Source organism: Enhydra lutris, unplaced genomic scaffold (genome assembly GCF_002288905.1).
Source record: "Enhydra lutris kenyoni isolate GAN:26980312 unplaced genomic scaffold, ASM228890v2 scaffoldscaffold22, whole genome shotgun sequence".
In the NCBI taxonomy this organism is placed as follows: domain Eukaryota; kingdom Metazoa; phylum Chordata; class Mammalia; order Carnivora; family Mustelidae; genus Enhydra; species Enhydra lutris.
In genome coordinates, this window is record NW_019154106.1 from 17,331,809 (window position 1) to 17,348,715 (window position 16,907).

At 55.6% G+C, this 16,907-nt stretch overlaps 1 protein-coding gene across 1 annotated transcript in view; it reads right to left on the minus strand.

Annotated features, from left to right (window-relative positions):
• LOC111150050 (cAMP responsive element binding protein 3 like 1) overlaps nt 1-16,638 on the minus strand; it is a 34,572-nt gene extending 17,934 nt beyond the window's left edge. The window contains exon 1 of the mRNA XM_022507376.1: nt 16,431-16,638. Coding sequence (XP_022363084.1) covers nt 16,431-16,532 — 102 coding nt within the window. The 5' untranslated portion in view covers nt 16,533-16,638. The remainder of the gene's footprint in view (nt 1-16,430) is intronic.
• Nucleotides 16,639-16,907: the final 269 nt, after the last annotated feature.

A 16,907-nucleotide genomic window follows, 5' to 3' on the forward strand; every position in this document is an offset into this window, starting at 1 on the left:
TCAGTATGTCAATTGATCATCAGCGCCTGGGGTGAGGCAGTACGAGGAGATACTAGTACTAAACACATCTCTAAGAATAACTGATCCCGCACTAAGGCCATTTACAAGGTACCCCCTCCCAGCCCGCCCCAGGACTGTGACTATGCGAGCTAGACCCTCTGCAGGACTGGGCCAGCCCAGCTGGGGGCGCTTTGTCCCTGCCCTTTCTCTCAGGGTCTCTCAGAGGCATGGTGTGGGGCCCAGTGGGAGGGGGTGATGAGTAAGGGAGGGCAGTGAGTCAGCCGCTAAGGTATTCCTCCAGCAGCTGCTTCTCAGGCGATAAGGGTTTGCCAAGCCTTTTCCTGGGGCCTGGGAGAGGAGAAATGCTTCCTCCAGTCTGGGCTGGGGTCCCTGAAGGCCTTAACTCCAGGCAGATGAAATAGGCCCTTCTCAGAGACCCCTTTTGCCCGCAGATACTGCCCAGGGAGCTCAGCTGGCCCCTTTTTGTGAGCAGCCCCCACCTGCTGGAAACAGTGGCCAAGGCCCAGCAGGAGGGGGCTTCCGGGGGGGGGGAGCCAAGGGGAGGGGGGGGGGGGCCAAGGGGCAGACGGGGGGGGGGGGGGGGAGGGGGAGGACATTCAGAAAACACGGTCCTCTTTGCTCAGGGCTTCCTTGTGTGCTGGTGGGACCATCAGTGGTCATGGTGGGCATGTCTCATTACCTCCAGGCCAATCTCCTACTCAAGGGAACATACCAGAAGGGACTCCCTTCGGAAAGCTTTGTAGCCCTATTTCTACCTGGTGCCTGACTTCTCAAAGCAGCCCAGTTATGGCTGGTTTGTATCATCACATTAGAGACAGAAGGTACCAGAGAAAGCCGACGGTCCTCACTCCCCACTCCCAACCCATTTCCTAATGAAGAAACTGAGGTCCAGAGAGGGAAAGCCACCTACCCAGGGTGACACAGTGAGTTGGTCATGGTGAGGGAGGGGTTCTCTGCAGCTCCAAGGCTGCACAGGAATGGGAATCACCTTCTCCTTGTCCTCTCACTTCTTCCACGGTACCCACCCTTCCCCAACCTTGGAAAGCCCACTCCGGGGATCTCGGGCCTCCTCAGCTCCAGCATGCCCGCGTTTCCCCTAAACCCCCAACCACACCCAGCGCTACCTCCAGTTCGCACGCTAAAAGCTGAGATTTTTTCAAGACTATCCGAAAGAAATTATTCGGGGTGGGGGGAGAGGGGGGTGTTAAATCTGTAAATGGCAACGGGTCGTGGGTCAACGTTCAGAGGGGGATAGGGTTATGGGGGTGGTGAGCGTTCAGGGGTGCCTTGCCAGGCAACCGGGATGGGAAGCCAGAGAAGGAAATATTATGATTTGTTTCCCTCCTCGTTAAAGACTTTTTCCTACAGTCCTGCCAATATAAGCTCCTTCTCGGAGGCCACGCGCAGTTAGCCCCGGCTTCCCTCTCTCTGTCTGTCGGAGAGGTCTCGGACTGTCCTGCCTGCATCCCCGCGCACACCACTCCCGGCGACACCCGCAGCCATAGCCGGGTCTCAGCCGCCTGCCCTTTGAATGTAAAGAAGCACGGGGTCCCGCCAGTCACAAGTCGCCCGCCAGAGGTTAACGCCCGCGCGCTATGGGACCGCCCCGCGCTGGAGTCCGGCCTGCTCATTGGTGGGTCCCGCGGAGCTCCTGGCCAATGGGAGGAGGCTGCGGGCAGCCGGCAGCGGGGAGCGAGCGAAGGAGGCTGCCGCGCTTCGCAGACCGCCGGGGCCTGGGAAGGGCCGGGAGCGCCAGGTCCGACCGCGCGTGATTCTCTGCGCTTGGGGCAGAGGCACTGACGGCCCTGCGAGCTTCAGGAGGCCGGCAGCGCCACGCAGTCCCAAGAGCCTTATGAGTTGCACGGCCCCCCAGCAGGCGGGGGAAGTGGAGAGGGAGGGTCTCGCCGGACGTCCCCGGCTCGCAGGGGAGGCCGAGCCGCAATTCTTAAGTCCCTTCACGGCTCTTCCAGCTCAGCTCCCTTCGTCCCTCTTCGAGCAGCCTTACCATAGGGCACAGGGACGGGGGGCGGGTCCTTGGCCTTGCGGGGAGTGGGAACGCTCTTGGGGCGGTAACAGGACCATCTGTAGCTCCTCTCAGTTCCCCTCCTGTAATTTCTTCACTGGGCTCAAGGCAGAGAGGGGAAAGCTCCGGGAGTCCAGCGGTCTGCCCAGATGGTGTGTGGGAGAAGGTTCTTCCCCCATCCTGGGGCAGCCTCAGAGCTCCCCCTTCCCTCCGCCCCTAGCCCCACGGCTCATGCACCCGGGTTCTTGACTTCTGCCTCTTCCCTCGGCCGCGCTGTTTCAGTCCGTGCTTGGGGGAAGGAGGGAGGAGACCAGAGTGGGTCCAGCCTGAGCTGTGGGATAAGGAGTGGGGGGAAATCCCGAGCCCGGACATTCCTTCCGAGAGTTAGCTCTGGGAAGAGATGGGAGGAGAGTCCTCTCACATTTCCCCCTTCCCTCCCCCGCAGGCACCCCCCCCCCACCATACTGACCCATACATTCCGGGACGGTTACTTGCCTCGTGGTCACTAGAAAATCGACCCCATTTCAAGCTGAAGGGCCACCAGTCTGAGTCAGTGATGTGCCCTATGTGTGTGTGTGTGTGTGGTGGGGAGCGGGGTAGGCTCAAGAAAGACCAGGGAGGGACTTAGGGGAGAGAAGGTGGGCCCCTGGGTATCTGGTTGTCAGGCCCTCCCTGTCCTTAAGCATCACCATCCGGGCATTTGGGGGCCCCTTCCTAGAGCCAGAACCAAAGGTCCTCCCGTGAAGGGGAAAAGGCCCTGGACCCAGACTTGGGAGTCCCCAGTTCAAGATCCAGCTGTGCTTTTGGAGTCCCCAGTTCAAGATCCAGCTGTGCTCCGGGGCAGACCTGGGCAGGGGCAGGTGGTATCTCCTTGCCAGGCCTCAGTTTCCCCCATCGCTTATACACTGTGTTCCTACTGAGGCTGGGGTGGTAGACAGGAAAAGGGTGAAGCGAACAAGTCTTCAGAGAATGGGCTCTTTTCCTCTATCCTGGCCTCCCTGGGGACTGGGAAGGGATGGAGCCAGTTCTCCAGTCCCTGGAGCTGGTCCCTGAGTCTTCCTGGCAAGGGCATGGGGGTTAAGGAGGGGGGACACATTGTTCCAACCTCCAACCTCACTCTCATCCCCCATTCCCCACAGGCCCAGGGAAGGCGGCTGCTGAGGTTTCATATTTTCCCCCTACGGAACTATTCACCACAGAGCCCAAGCCCAAGTAAGCAGAAAAGCTTCTCTGTGTGTGTATGTGTGTGCATACATGTGCGTGTGCTCCACAGACGTGGGCTGTGAGGTTCCTTCTTACACAGGGAAACACCACTTTTCTGATACCACACAACGGAAGATCCACATCCTCGGACACATCCCACATCCAGCCTGGCACACACACGCTCAGGGGTTCCCCTAGGCTGACACCGGCAGGCACCAAACAGCCCCATCAAGGACACACTCCCCAGGGGTGATCAGACAGACACACATTTTCCTGTATACACGCACATGCGCGCAGCCACCCCAGAGATGGTCAGGCACGGCCCCGCACCCTCTCACTTGAACACACACAACATGTCACACCACCACAGAACTAGAGGCTGACTGCGCCAACCCACACGCCTGAGTCATATGACCCCCAGCGAGGCAGCATTGGGAGTCCCAGGCTCGCCTGGGGCTGGGACAGTGAGGGCTGGGACTGGAGGAGGGGATGACACAGGGATTGACCCTTTCCGTGCTTGTGCTGGAGAGAGGAAGGGAGAGAGGAGGGCAGGCTCAGGGTGGCGCCCACCATGGGCTGCTTGCCCTGCACACAGCAGGGTCTGGGGAGGGCGTGGTGTTCTCATTCTCCCCTGTAGCCCCCAGCTCTGCTGGTGTGGCTCTCTGCTCCCGTCCCCTGACACTGGTAACCCTTCCCTGGCCAGGCCACAGACCCCTCAGGAAAGCAGAGAGAGCTGGCCTGCAGGTTCCTGGCCAGCCCCTGGCACCTTCCAACCAGGCGGCCCATGTGCTGTGGCCCAGCCCTGGGGTTAGTGCCAGGTACTGTCTGGGCAGGAGGAAGCGGTGGCAGCAAGTGCCGCCGCCCAGGGCTGGGATTAGCTGTGACTGGCACCACTGAGGGCACAGCAGCCCACAGTCTGGCTGCTGGAGATGTTGGTCCATACACGGTGGCCAGAGGATCCCTGTGGAACAGCTCAGGACACTGGAGACTCAGTGCCAGTGCTGGCACTGGGGGCCTCTGGAGAATAAGGACATCTAATCACATCCATTTATTCATGACTTATATATTCCTTCAGGATTTACTAAGCACCTACTATGTGCCCAGGCCTGTGGATATACAGATGAACAAAGTCCAGCTCCTGCTCACAAAAGGCTTTCTGACTAGCAGTATGAATACACCCCACTGAGGAAGGTAAGTCTAAGGCTTGAACTCTGATCAGTCTCCAGAACATTCTCTACCTTCCACTAAGAGGTATCTCCTAACACAATATGACTATGTGACTCTCCTCCTCGGTATCTATCGATGGCTCCTTACTGCCTTTAGGATAGTTTCCTAGTGTCTTAGTATAGCTTCAGATGATCCAGCCACATCGCCTCTATGTCTGCTGTGGCCAGTTCTCATGTGTATCTCCGAAGCCCAGCGCTGGTCCCAGCACATGCTAGGTGCTCAGCTGTTTGCTGAGTGACTGCCTGATGGACTGAACGAATGGGTGAATGAAGGAATGTGCCAGTGAGTTAATGGACTGAGGCCTTTCTTCTGCAGCTGAGCCTCCAGGAATGACTGACCTGAATTCCACTTCCATGCCAGCTTACTCCCGCTGCAGGCAGAGTTTCCATGCTCCTGGCCTCCTTCCCTCAGCTCCTCCCTAGTGGGGCCTGTGGTACCCAGGTGGTTCTTTCCCAAGGCCCTATTGTTCTTAAGCCCCAGAGAGACCAGTTCTCAGGGACCAGAGTCCCCTATTTGGTGCTGTTGGAGCTGCCCTCAGGGTTTGACTAGGCCCAAGAGTGTCAACAGAGCCCCGTGGCCACCCAGCCAAGCTGCTCTCCCGGCCCCTGGCCAGCTGGAAGGCCCTTCTCAGTTGGAGCCTGCCACCCGGCTCTGGCTGGAATTCCCTTGGCCTCTTCCTTCTCTCCAGTGCACTCAGCGTTCGGCCCCTGGCTTCCTCAGCTGTCCTGGCCTGTCTGAGTTGTCCTCAGGTTTTATTTTTGGAAGACACTGCATTCTCTCTCCTTATTTACTCCTTGCCTTCAGAGAAGGTGCGGGACCCCTGGGTTCGGCTGGGGATCAGGCTGTGTCTCTAGCCTCGAGGGTTTGGGCCTCTCTGGGAGGGGACCTCCAAAGACTCCTGACCCATCAGATGCTTCAAAGCCAGCTGCCTCTGTTCTCCTTCCCCCACCCAGTGTGTGACTAATGCCTGCCCCTGCCCTTCTTGAAGAGCCCCACGATCGCCAAAAAAAATCATCACCATTTTTGAGCTAAAAAGAATTCTGGCATCGTTAGGTCCGTCCCCTCTTATTCACAGAGGCAGTGGAGTTCAATGGTTAAGAGCAAGGGAGGCAGACCGACCCAGTTCTAATTCTGGCTGTTACTTACTGTGTAGCCTTGGGCAACTTTCTTAACCTCTCTGGGCCCCAGTCCCAGCTCTAAACTAGGAATACTGATCTCTAACTACTAGGGTGCCATGAGGCTTCAATAAATGATGACATTTGTAAAGTTTGGAACACAATGCAGGATGTGTGGAAGGGTCTCACTGACATGGAGCTGTTGTTGTTGTTGTTATTATTATTATTATTATTATTATTATTACAGAGAGAAGAACAGAGAGCCAAGGAAGACAGTGAAGTTGCTCAGCATCACACAGCTTGAGGTAAGCAGCCATTTCCAGAGCCTTTCCTCTGTATCTCCCTTCCAAGGAGAAGAGAGGGGCTGGCGTCAGCCTCCGAGAGGAATCTCCTGGAGTCCGTTGTACAGGCAAACCCCTGGGCCTTTGGTGTGGGCCTCCTACCGCCATGCCCAGGCCCTCCTCTGGGGCAGGCGTTTCCTACGGGGCCCCAGCAGCCTCATTCTTGCTCAATGAGAGTGAGGGGTCTGGGGAGGAGGCCCCAACACTCAGCCCCAAGGTGGACCTCAGGCCAGTGGGACTCAAAGAGGAGGGGGAGTGCTGGGTCCTGACATCACAGAGCAAAGAAGCTGGAGCCACAGCCATGCGGGCCAGCTGGGGCCCTTCCAGCGCGTCCAGATGTCTCAGGAATGTGCTGAGCTGGGAACTACCTCGCTCCTTCCCTCACCACCCCCAACCCCTCATCCCCTCATAGACTTTGCTCAAGCTCTGTCTTGGCCCCACCCCCTCTAATCTCTCTTTCATCTCTCTCAGGGAGGGCCTCCTGTCCGTGGTCCCTCTGGTGCCTTGCCACAGTCTAGCTCCCTCTCAGACCTCTGAAGAGGTCACGGAAGGCAGGAGCCCTTCCCCTTCTGCAGACCCCATGGGCTGACCATGTGGGGTGGGGGGAGATGGGAGCCTGAGCTAACTGGGAGGGGAAAGTTCTGAGCAGATAGTGCATGCCAGATCCCAAATGTGGAACTGATTTGCAGCTCTGGGAGAGGAAGGGGTGAAGGCCGTGGGGCAGCAGAGGGCAGGGCTGGGCCTCTTCTCTGGGAGGATGATGAAAGGGGCTCTGGGCATCTTGTCTTAGCTGATGGGTGGGAGGGCCAAGGAGGTGAGGGTGCCAGACTGGGATGGCCTCAGAAGGAGGGCTCAGATCCTTCTAGACCCCCAGCACCCTACATGTCCCTGTAGGGCTGAGAGTGGAGGGTCCTGAGCTGTTGCCTGAGAATGGAGGGTCCTGAGCTGTTGGAGGGGTGGGGGAACCCTTTAGGGCCCTGGGGTCGGGCCAGGAGGAAGGACATGGTTCAGGCTGGAGCTCTCAGCCCTGCAGCGCGAAGCCTGTTTCCTTGCAAGGGTGGAGTTGCCTTGGGCCTCTCCAGGTCAGCCTGGCCCAAGGGCTGCAGATGAAAGAGCCTGATGAGAACTGGTACTCTGGCCCAGTGTGAGAGTCACATCAGGGCACAGGGTGGAAGTCAGAGAAGAGAAGGGACCTGGGCTCAGCTACAGCCTCAGGCTGCTCCGGACTCCAAACACAATCCTCTCTCCCTTTGGTGAGGGTCCCTCAGCATCCAGACAGGCTGACAGAGGATTCTTAATGGACCCTAGACCTCCTAGCACTGAGACAGTTCAGAGTCACTGGGACCACCACTTTGTCCAGCTCAGAACTATCTTTGGCTCCCTACTCCCTACTGAAAAACTCCTATCTCCTAAGCATGGCATTGAAGTTTGTTATTCATGTGTCTCAACTCAGCACTGTAGTTGGAGACCCTCGTCCTTCTCTTCCCTCCATCCCAGTTGGATGACCACTCCCAGCTCCTCGAAACTGCTTTGAGCTTCAGTGCCCCAGGGCCTTTGCTTATACCATTCCTAGTGTCTGGAATACCTTTGCCCTTTATTTCTTCATTCCAACTCCTATCATCCCCTAAGGCCCAATTAAAATGCCACTTCCACTAGGAAGCCCTCCTTGGTCGCCCACCGTACCACCTGATGCCCCTCTTGAACTGCTACAGCACTTATAGATTGTTGAGTCACTGGTTAGTATCATGTCCTGAACTCTAAGTAGGCACAATGGGACCCATCTCTCCTTCTGAACTCTTACCTCCTTGCTTGAGGGTAGGATGCAGGATGGAGTTCATCCTTGAACCCTCTGCTGGGCCTCACACAGGGCCTAGCATATAGTATGCCTAATAATGAAAATAATGAAAATAATAATAATAATAATAGCTAATATTTATGTCCCAGGCACTGTTGTAGCTCCTTCCATGTAGTATCTCATTTAATTTTCAGAAGATAAGGTAGTATCCTCATTTAAAGTTGAGGAAACTGAGGCCGGGAGAAGTTAAGTAGTTTCCCCAGGTTCATTCATTCAGCAAGAGACTGAATCAGGACTTGAACCCAAGCTCTGATTGCAGAGTTCGTGCTCTTAAGCAAACATGACAATGCTGGTTGTTCAAGGAATCGTTGATTTTCTGCTGCCCTGTCCCAATACCCAGTACAAAGCCAGGTAAAAACTATGCCCCCAAATTCCATGCATTGGGTCCTCACTTGGGGTCCCAATGTCGCTCATCCCTGGCTAAGCCCAGAAAGAGCCTTGCGAAGGGGGTCTGGCATCTTCTTCTGTCTTTACTCAAAAGAGCCTTCCAGCTTCCAAGAGGTCAGACAGATAAGGGAAATAAAATTCCTACAACCAGGGCTCATCACAGGGATGGAGAAGTTGGGACCTTCCTCCGAGGACTGGCCAATGCTGGGGACCTCCCTTTCAGGCCATGACAACGAAATCAGAATAAAACCAGTGGCAACAGCTACAATTTATGGAGGCCTTACTATGTGCCTGGCACTGTGCTAGGCCTTATCTAACTGAATTCTCCGAAGAACCCCATGTCCTATGGTCACACTTAATGGATGAGGAAAATCAGCTGGGAGAGGTTCCGGCACCTGCCCAAGTTCACAGAGATGACAGATAGTGAGAGCCAAGATTTGCTCCCAGGTCTGAGCCATTAAAGGAGACCATTCATGGCCACCCCACCCCATCTCAAGATGGCTCAGGACCCCTATGTTTTTGAGGTATTAGCTATGTGGCCTGTGGGCTTGCTGTCTGGTCAGGTTGGGTCTGGGAGTAGGTACCAGGTCCCAGGACATTCCTGTTCAGAATCTGCCCAGAGTGGAGTGGACTCAGGGTCCCTAGAACACCTCTCCCCCAAACTCAGGTGGCTTTGAGAGACCCAGATACTCTGAGCTGGGCCCAGTTCTTTAACAGGGTTAGTGAGTACACACATATCTATTTTATTACCCTTTATAATTCATATGCATGCATCACCTATATTCTTTTATGACAGAAAAGGCTAGTATGGTAAAGTGAAAGGTAGATGTGGAATTTAGGTTAACATTCACTATGTCAATAAAAAATAGAGTCCACTTTAACAAAAAGTATCATTAAAGCTGAAGTGTGGAAGTGTCCTTTCTTCCACTGTCTGTTCATCTACCCATCTATCCATCCATCACCCCTCCCCACTCCTTCCTTGCTTTCCTCCCTTCTACCCATCCATCCATCCATCCATCCATCCAATAAATAAGCATTTCCTCAGCACTCAGTCCCTATAGCTATAACTAGGCAACAGATAAAAATAATCATCTGACGTTCCTGCTCTCAAAGAACTCTCAGTCTAGTTCAGCAATGATGTAGCCAGGGCCCAGAGAGGGGAAGTGATTTGTCCAAGGTCACACAGTGAGTTTAGGAGAGGTGAGGACGGCCCAGGCAGAGGGGCACACTTGGGAAAGGGCTTGGGCCTCCCCGCCTCAGAAGCAGTTCCCCTCAGTGACTGCTTTAAAACCGCCTCCCGGCTCTCCAGGAGGGCCTGAAGAGCCTGCCTTACTCCTCTGCTGCTTTCATTTTTGTTTTTCTTTTGGAAGGGGAAAAGGGGGACAGCTGCTGCCGTCCAGCTGTTATGCTGGACCACACAGCCCAGCCCAGATGTGTCAGCCTCTCTGGGATGGGTGAAATGGCTCCTGGGCCAAGAACCAAGGGCCAAGGGCCAAGGAAGCTGCGGCGAGGGCTCTGTCCCACGAGAGTTGGGAGAGGAGGCATGGCGAAGTCGGCAGCAGGGAAGCCCGTAATTGCCCCAGTTGTCAAGTTGACTTTGCTGGTGACATGGTATATCTAGGTCATGGAGATCAGACTCTCTGACATTCCAAGGAAATTCATCCCTTTGACATATTTTCTGTGACGGTCAGAGTTCTAGACCATCTGTTGTGCCTCCCAGCCTCTTCTGAACTAGACGCTCCCACCCTTACGTTCTTCTTGCCCATCCTGGTCAAGGGTCCTGCCACTTATTCTGACTTCCCCTCGTCTGCTTGAGGGGGTTACACAGTGTTCCAGCCAGAGCAATGCTCACGGTCTTGACTTAACTCCACCCAAATCTTCCTCCTCCATCCTGCCCCCTGGAGCGCAGAGACTTTCAGAAGAACAGCTTGTTCTCCAGCATCTGGAGCTGGTTTCTTGAGGGAGGTTCAGGGGCAAGCCAGGTCCCAGAGAGGGTGCTCCAGGAGGGCCTCTGGACCAGGATTTGCAGGAGGCACATGGTATGGGGAAGGGAAGACACAAGGTGGGGCTGTCCTTTGTCCTCTCCTGGCACAGCAGGCAGACCAGCCAGACATAAATAGACCCTCCTGGGGAGTCCTGGGAGCTACAGAGAGCAAAGGTTCAAGTTGCCAGGTGGGTCGGGGAGCAGCATGCCCAAGCGAATCTGAGGACAGGGCATGGGACGGGCCGTGGGGCCTCTGCTCGGCTCACTGGCCAGGCGAGCTGCTGGCACTGCCCCTAACGCTCCAGGCATCCGTGGTTCCCTGAGGTTGACAGTGGGAGAGAATGAAGGCGGGGTCCCTCTCATATCAGATGGCCCAAACTTCCCCTGGCCTAGAGAGCAAAGTGCAAACCAGAACGAGAGAGAGAGAGAGAGAGAGAGAGAGAGAGAGAGATTCACTCCATGGGACCCCTGGCTCCTTTCCACACTTGGCTTTCTTACCTGCACAGGGGACAAGGATACCTCTACAGGCTCAATAAAAGAGACAGTGCCTTCCAGCAAGTCCTTTGCCAAGAGGGATGGGGCCATGATGGAGAGAGTGTGCCAAGTCCCCTCCTCTAAGAAACTTGCCGTGACCTCGATCTCAGCTGGATGCTTCTCCTGGGGGGCCCGCCCTGCTCTGCACCATCCCTGCACCTGTGGTGCTGCTACTGTGTTCCCCCGCCTCTCTCTCACTTGTCTGTCAGTTGCTGGAGGTCGCTATACACAGTGACCGGCAAAGGGCTCCTTCTGTGCCCATTTGTTAAAAGACTGGATGCATGGATTGAAGAACCACCAAGCGAAGCCCCAGCTGGTCCAGGGAAGCCAGAGGGACCCCATTGTAGTTTGGGGTACAGGCAGCATTTTGGTGGGGTCCAGCATCCCAATGACCTTCCATGCTAACCAGGCCAGGACCCCGAGAACTCCAGGGCCCCTTCTGGAATTAGCAATACAGTTCTGCAACACTCAGGCCTGTCTTTTTTTTTTAAGATTTTATTTATTTATTTGTCAGAGAGAGAGAGAGAGAGAGAGCGAGCACAGGCAGACAGAGTGGCAGGCAGAGGCAGAGGGAGAAGCAGGCTCCCCACAGAACAAGGAGCCTGATGTGGGACTCAATCCCAGGACGCTGGGATCACGACCTGAGCCGAAGGCAGCTGCTCAACCAACGGAGCCACCCAGGCGTCCCAGGCCTGTCTTTTAAAAAACATTCTCCTGGGACGCCTGGGTGGCTCCGTTGGTTGAGCAGCTGCCTTCGGCTCAGGTCATGATCCCAGCGTCCTGGGATCGAGTCCCACATCGGGCTCCTTGCTCGTCAGGGAGCCTGCTTCTCCCTCTGCCTCTGCCTGCCATTCTGTCTGCCTGTGCTCGCTCTCTCTCCCTCTCTCTCTCTGACAAATAAATAAATAAAATCTTAAAAAAAAAAAAAAAAAACCATTCTCCTATTCCCTTCCAGGGACTGCTCTAGTCTGAAGTAATTTTCTCTACAAACATGGTAAATCCTTGAAATGGAGCAAAATCCACTACAAGGCAACCCAAACTTGGCTCTGTCCTCTGCCTGGAGCCCACCTCAAGTGATGGTGGGCAAAACCCTCATCTCAGGGTGGGCCGGTTGGTAAAGAAGTGACTGTCCCACGCTCCTCCGGAGCTTTCTCGATTTGGTCAGGTTCCATGATCTTGACTTTTGGGCTTTTTGTGATAGTACAGACCAACAGAAGAACGTTGCTTTTCATTGCTCCTGAAATAACATAACTCTGCATTTTACATGACTGAAAAATTTGGACTTGGCTTCTTGTCTTATGATGGAGTTTGACTATATTAAGCCCCTATTGTACCAGAGCACTGGGCTAGGTTTATGGCCTTGAACAGAACTGACAGGGTCTCTGTTCTCATGGAACTTGCTTCCTCAGTGGAGGAGATGGACAGTAAGCCAGCAACATAGCTGTACACTGGGATGAGGGCTATGAAGGCCTCAAGGGCTGAACCAGAAAATGAGAGGGGGTCAGGGATCACTTGAGGTGGTCAGGAGGCTGCTCCAAAGAGTTGGCATCTGGACTAAAGAGAACAGGATGGAGAGAACCAGAGGGGAAGTTTTCTAGATGTCAGACACAGCGTATGCAACAGCCCTGCGGCAGGACTAGAAGAGACTTCCTTTGAAGCTGGGTAAAAGTATGGATCCAGGAGTCCCAGAGCAACCTGAACAAGAGAAAACTGGGGAAGATGGAAGGCCTAGGGCTAATGTTCAAAGATGAGGCCTAAGCCACAAGTTCACATCTGCTGTGGGTCAACTAATTTACATTAACCTTGTCCTGGGGCCCCAGGGGTCTGTGCCATAGGATGGGGATGACTCAAGGCAATGACAACTCATTGGGGATCATGGAGATCCCTTCTCGAACCTCAGAGGATGGCTTGCAGGATCCTGATGGCTGGCGGTTTAAGCACCCTTGTTCCTCCTCCCTAAAAATACATGAGGTCTGGGGTGGGCCCCCTTTCCTTCATTTAGCCATCCTCGGTTGAGGCCTCCTTTTTGCCAAGCACTGTGCTGGGCACTGGGGATAGCACAGCGAACAAGACAGACTCCTACCCTCAAGGAGCTTGTATCCCAGTGGGGGAAGCAAAAACAAAACAAAAGACCCCTACCCCAAACAAACTCAGTGTTTTGGAGGAGGACTAGGTGTCTGGGGAGATCTCCCTTCCGGAGTTGGAGCCCTGAGATTTTAGCTTCTCCATTAGTCCTTTTCTAGGGGATTCTACTCTGAGACCAGAGTGCCTTGGCCTTTGGGTCTTCTTTCCTGTTGGTGAAAATTTAAAGAGAAACACACACACACACACACACACACACACACACACCCCTCCCCTTTTAGGGGCTGTTAAAGGCCCACACACAGACATAGGAACACCCAAATGCACATACTTCTCTAATCTCCCTAATCCCCCAAGGCTGGGATAGTGGTGGTTGTGGCGGTTCTCTGTTTCCCTATTTAGCTCTGGAGAAGCCAGGCTCTGGGCCTGGCTTAGCCCCCACACCTCCCTTCCCCTGGGCTGGTCCCTAGGTCCTAGACATTTCCACACCTGGCCTCCCCAACTGCTGGGAGGTAAACGAATGAATGTACTGGGCAAACATCCTTGCAGCTTCCTGCTGCTCCCCTCTGAGAAAACAGCACTCCTCTTCCTCCTTCTCCTCCCCACACCCTCCCAGCTGGGGCATCTGTGGGATCCGAAGCCATTTCTCTCTGGAGAAACTAGAGTCAGTCCTTCTCCTTAGCCAGAAGAAGAAGGCAAGAGGCACACAGACCTAGTATCTCTGTCTGGAGACACAACCTGTTCTCCCTCTTGTCCTTTATTCCAGCTTTCTGAGCACCAGTCCCTCTCTCATACCTGTCCAGGTGCTGAAGGATCACAGGATACAGGGGACAAGGGCTCTCCTGTGGTCACATCAGGAACTGTGAAGGAATGAGGGATGGAGAGGGAGTAGAAGTCCCCCACATCTGTCAGGAAGCACAGCCCCTTCTGAGGGGTGTCCCCGAGAATCACACGGATAAGCTGGGAACAGCATGAAGGAATCTTCATAGAAGGTAAAAAGAAAATGTCCCTAACCCTCCAAACGTACCTGACTTGAACTGCAAACTCATTCTGTCTCTGTCCACGCGAACATGTATTTCTTACAGAGTTGTGTCCAGGGTGAGCATCAGAATTTTGGGTTCTTGCTTTTTGGATGGGGCAACAGAACACACACATTTTCCACATGATCTTATGGCCTTTATCTGGATTTTTAAGAAGGAGAGTGAATACCCTGTTCTCTACCTTCTAGACTGGGAAACACACAGACTCCATCCCTTCCCATCCTTACCTTGGAAACATTTCCCTACCCTCCTGCAGAATGAAGAGGGAGTCCGGGGTAGGGTTGGTATGTGGTCCCAGCTGTAAGGGATCTTGGACATATAAGCGGAGGCACCAGAGAAGGAAAGTGACTTGCTCAAGGTCACACAGCAACTCGTTGTTGAGTAGTTCTTAACTACCACTCCATCTAGTTTCTGGAACAAGTTAACTATAGAAACTTACCTGCCAGGCATTTTCCTCCATTGATTTTTTTAATTAATTTTCTCATCACTATGAGGAAGGATCTATACCTCCATTTTTCAAATGAGGGAACCAAGGCCCAGAGGAAGAAAAGCCACTTGTCTGAACTGCCCGGCTGGCTGGTGGCAGAACAGCTAGAACCAAATCTCCAGATTCCTAGCTGGGAGTTCTTGGTCTATCCTCCTAGAAATCCCTTCCTCTCTCCCTGCCTGGCTTGGCCTTGCCTAGGTTCAAGGTCAGGAGTTTCCCGGGCAGGGCTTTCCCTCCCTAGTCCCAGTGCTGGATACCACGGTCTGATCCTGCCTCCTTTCCTGCGCTGGACCAAGGCCCAGCTGAGCAGCTGGGGACACAAGGCTGAATGGAGGATCAGGAAGAGGCTGTAGGCAGCAGAGTTCATTTAGAAGAAAGACCCACTCAGCTGCTGAGGGCACCTCATGGTGCTGTGGGGAGAGCTCTACCACCACCCCCCGCCCCCGCCCCTGCTGCACGGGTACAAACTCCAAACTCCTCTCCCTCTGACTGGTATCCGTTACCAACTCCAGGAGGGGTGTACAGAACCCCCATTCCCTGCCACTTGATCCCCAGGATCTGTGCCAGACTATCCTTAGAAAGACTTGATTCAACTTCTCCCCACTTTACAGACAAAGCAGCAGAGGCACAGCTCACAGTGGGATGCTGAAGCAGGCGCAGGACTAGAACCCTGCTCTCCCCACTACCAGCTCAAGTCCTCCCCACCTCCTGTACTTGGCCTGTGTGCAGAATTGTGTTGCTCCCTATCCCTGGGACCAGGGGCCATCCTCAGAAAGCAGGGTGACCCAGATATCCCTAATGGAGGGCTGGGAGACCTCACACCCCATGCCTCCTGGACTCAGGTTCCTGTCCCTTGGCTTGTTCCCCCACCATCAGTCTAGATGGGATGAATTGAAGTCAAAGTCCACGATGTCCAATCCTGGAAGTCTCTGTGCATTTGGCTCTTGTCTGGCCAAGTTTATCGTGGTCCCAGGAGGTGGAGACTAGCCAGCAGAGACCCGTCAGATGGGTGTGTGTGTGTGTGTGTGTGTGTGTGTGTGTGTGTGTGTGTAAGGGAGGGAGGGAGAGGGGGAGAGAGAGAGAGATGGGCAGTTCACTGCATGGTGGTGGTGGTGGGGGGGGGAATCCCAGCAGATTCCCCAAGCTGTCCACATTTCAACCCAGCAGGCCCTTCTGAACCCAAATATTTTCTTGCCTTGCAGAGCCCATGCCCCTCCCCCCAGCAGGGTTTTAGGGCTGAGCCGGAGAGAGGGAGGAAGGGAGGGAAGAAGAGAAGCCACGTTTCCTTAGGGAGGGAGGGGAAGAGAGAGAAAGAGAAGCACAAGCTCAGAGACAGAGATAGTCACGAAGACACAGGGAGAGTGTCAGAGAAAGGGAGATACGAAGGACGGAGGAACAGAACTAGAGACACAAAGATGGGGAGAAAGATCTCCCTTCTCCTGACCGATCACCCTGTGCTGCCCTGACCATCTCAGCCTCAGGTCCGTCCCTGGGGAACCTCAGGCCTGACCCCGCGGGGCGGCCGCGGCAGCACCCCTCAGTTACCAGGACTGCCTTAGAACCGGGGTACGACTCTGGCCCCCCAAGGGGCTTCGGGTCCCCGGCCTTCCGAACACTTCCGTGTGCGCCCCCCAGCGGAGAACCAGCCGCTGAGCCACCGAGGTCCTAAAGGGGGCGCAGGCAGGGGCGCCGCCACTTTTCGCCCAATCTGGTCCGGGAACCCCGGGGGTGGGTGGAGAACCGCTGGAGAACGGGTGGGGGGCGTGGGGGGGGCAGGACTGGTGTCCCTCGGGCACGTATTCAGGGATCCGCTGGCCCCGACTCCTCGACATCCCCTTCCCCCTAGAAAGCCGAGGTCAATGTATCCACGGACGGAGCCCCCAGGAGGAGTGCGCACTAGCGCAAGCTCAGAGGCTCCGGCCCAGGTTCGGGGTCTAGCGGGGGTATGGAGGGATCTAGTGCCCAAATCTCACAGGTCTAACCACGTGTCTCTCGGGGACCCTGCACCGAGCCCCCTCCCCCGCTTCTGCCCAGTGATGTGTAGTCCCGTCCCTCCGGGAGGGGGGGAGTCAGGCGCGCCGCGAAGAGGGGTGCGGAGTGGTGGAAAGGGGACGCAGACCCTTCGTCTTACCGCATTGTTGAGGAAATCCGACTCGTTCAGATCCCCCAAGTCCAGGAAGCTGGATCCGGGGAACAGCCTGTCGGCCGGGAAGGGCTCCAAGACGGCGTCCATCGCGGCGGGCTCCAGAGACCCCCTTCGCCTGGGCTTCCCTCACTCCAGGGCGGCGGCGCGCCCGGCCCAGAGCTCCTGTCTGAGCGCAGGCTAGCGGGCGGGGGCAGGTCCGGGGCAAAGCCCCGGGGAAGGGCGGGCAGAGGCGGCGCGGCCCCGGGTAGGGGGCGCCGGGGGCGCGGGGGCCTTAAGGCAGCGGCGCGGAGCAGGCTGGGCTCAGGGGCCCCGGGCTCACCGCGAGCATTTAGCCGACTCCTCCTCCTCCGGCTCCTCCCGGGGCACAGCTGGCTTCCATGGGGAGCCTGGGAGTGGGGCTGAGGGCTTGAGGAGCCCCCCGGACAGGGTGGCAGCCGGGGGTGGGGGAGCTAAGCGCTCCCC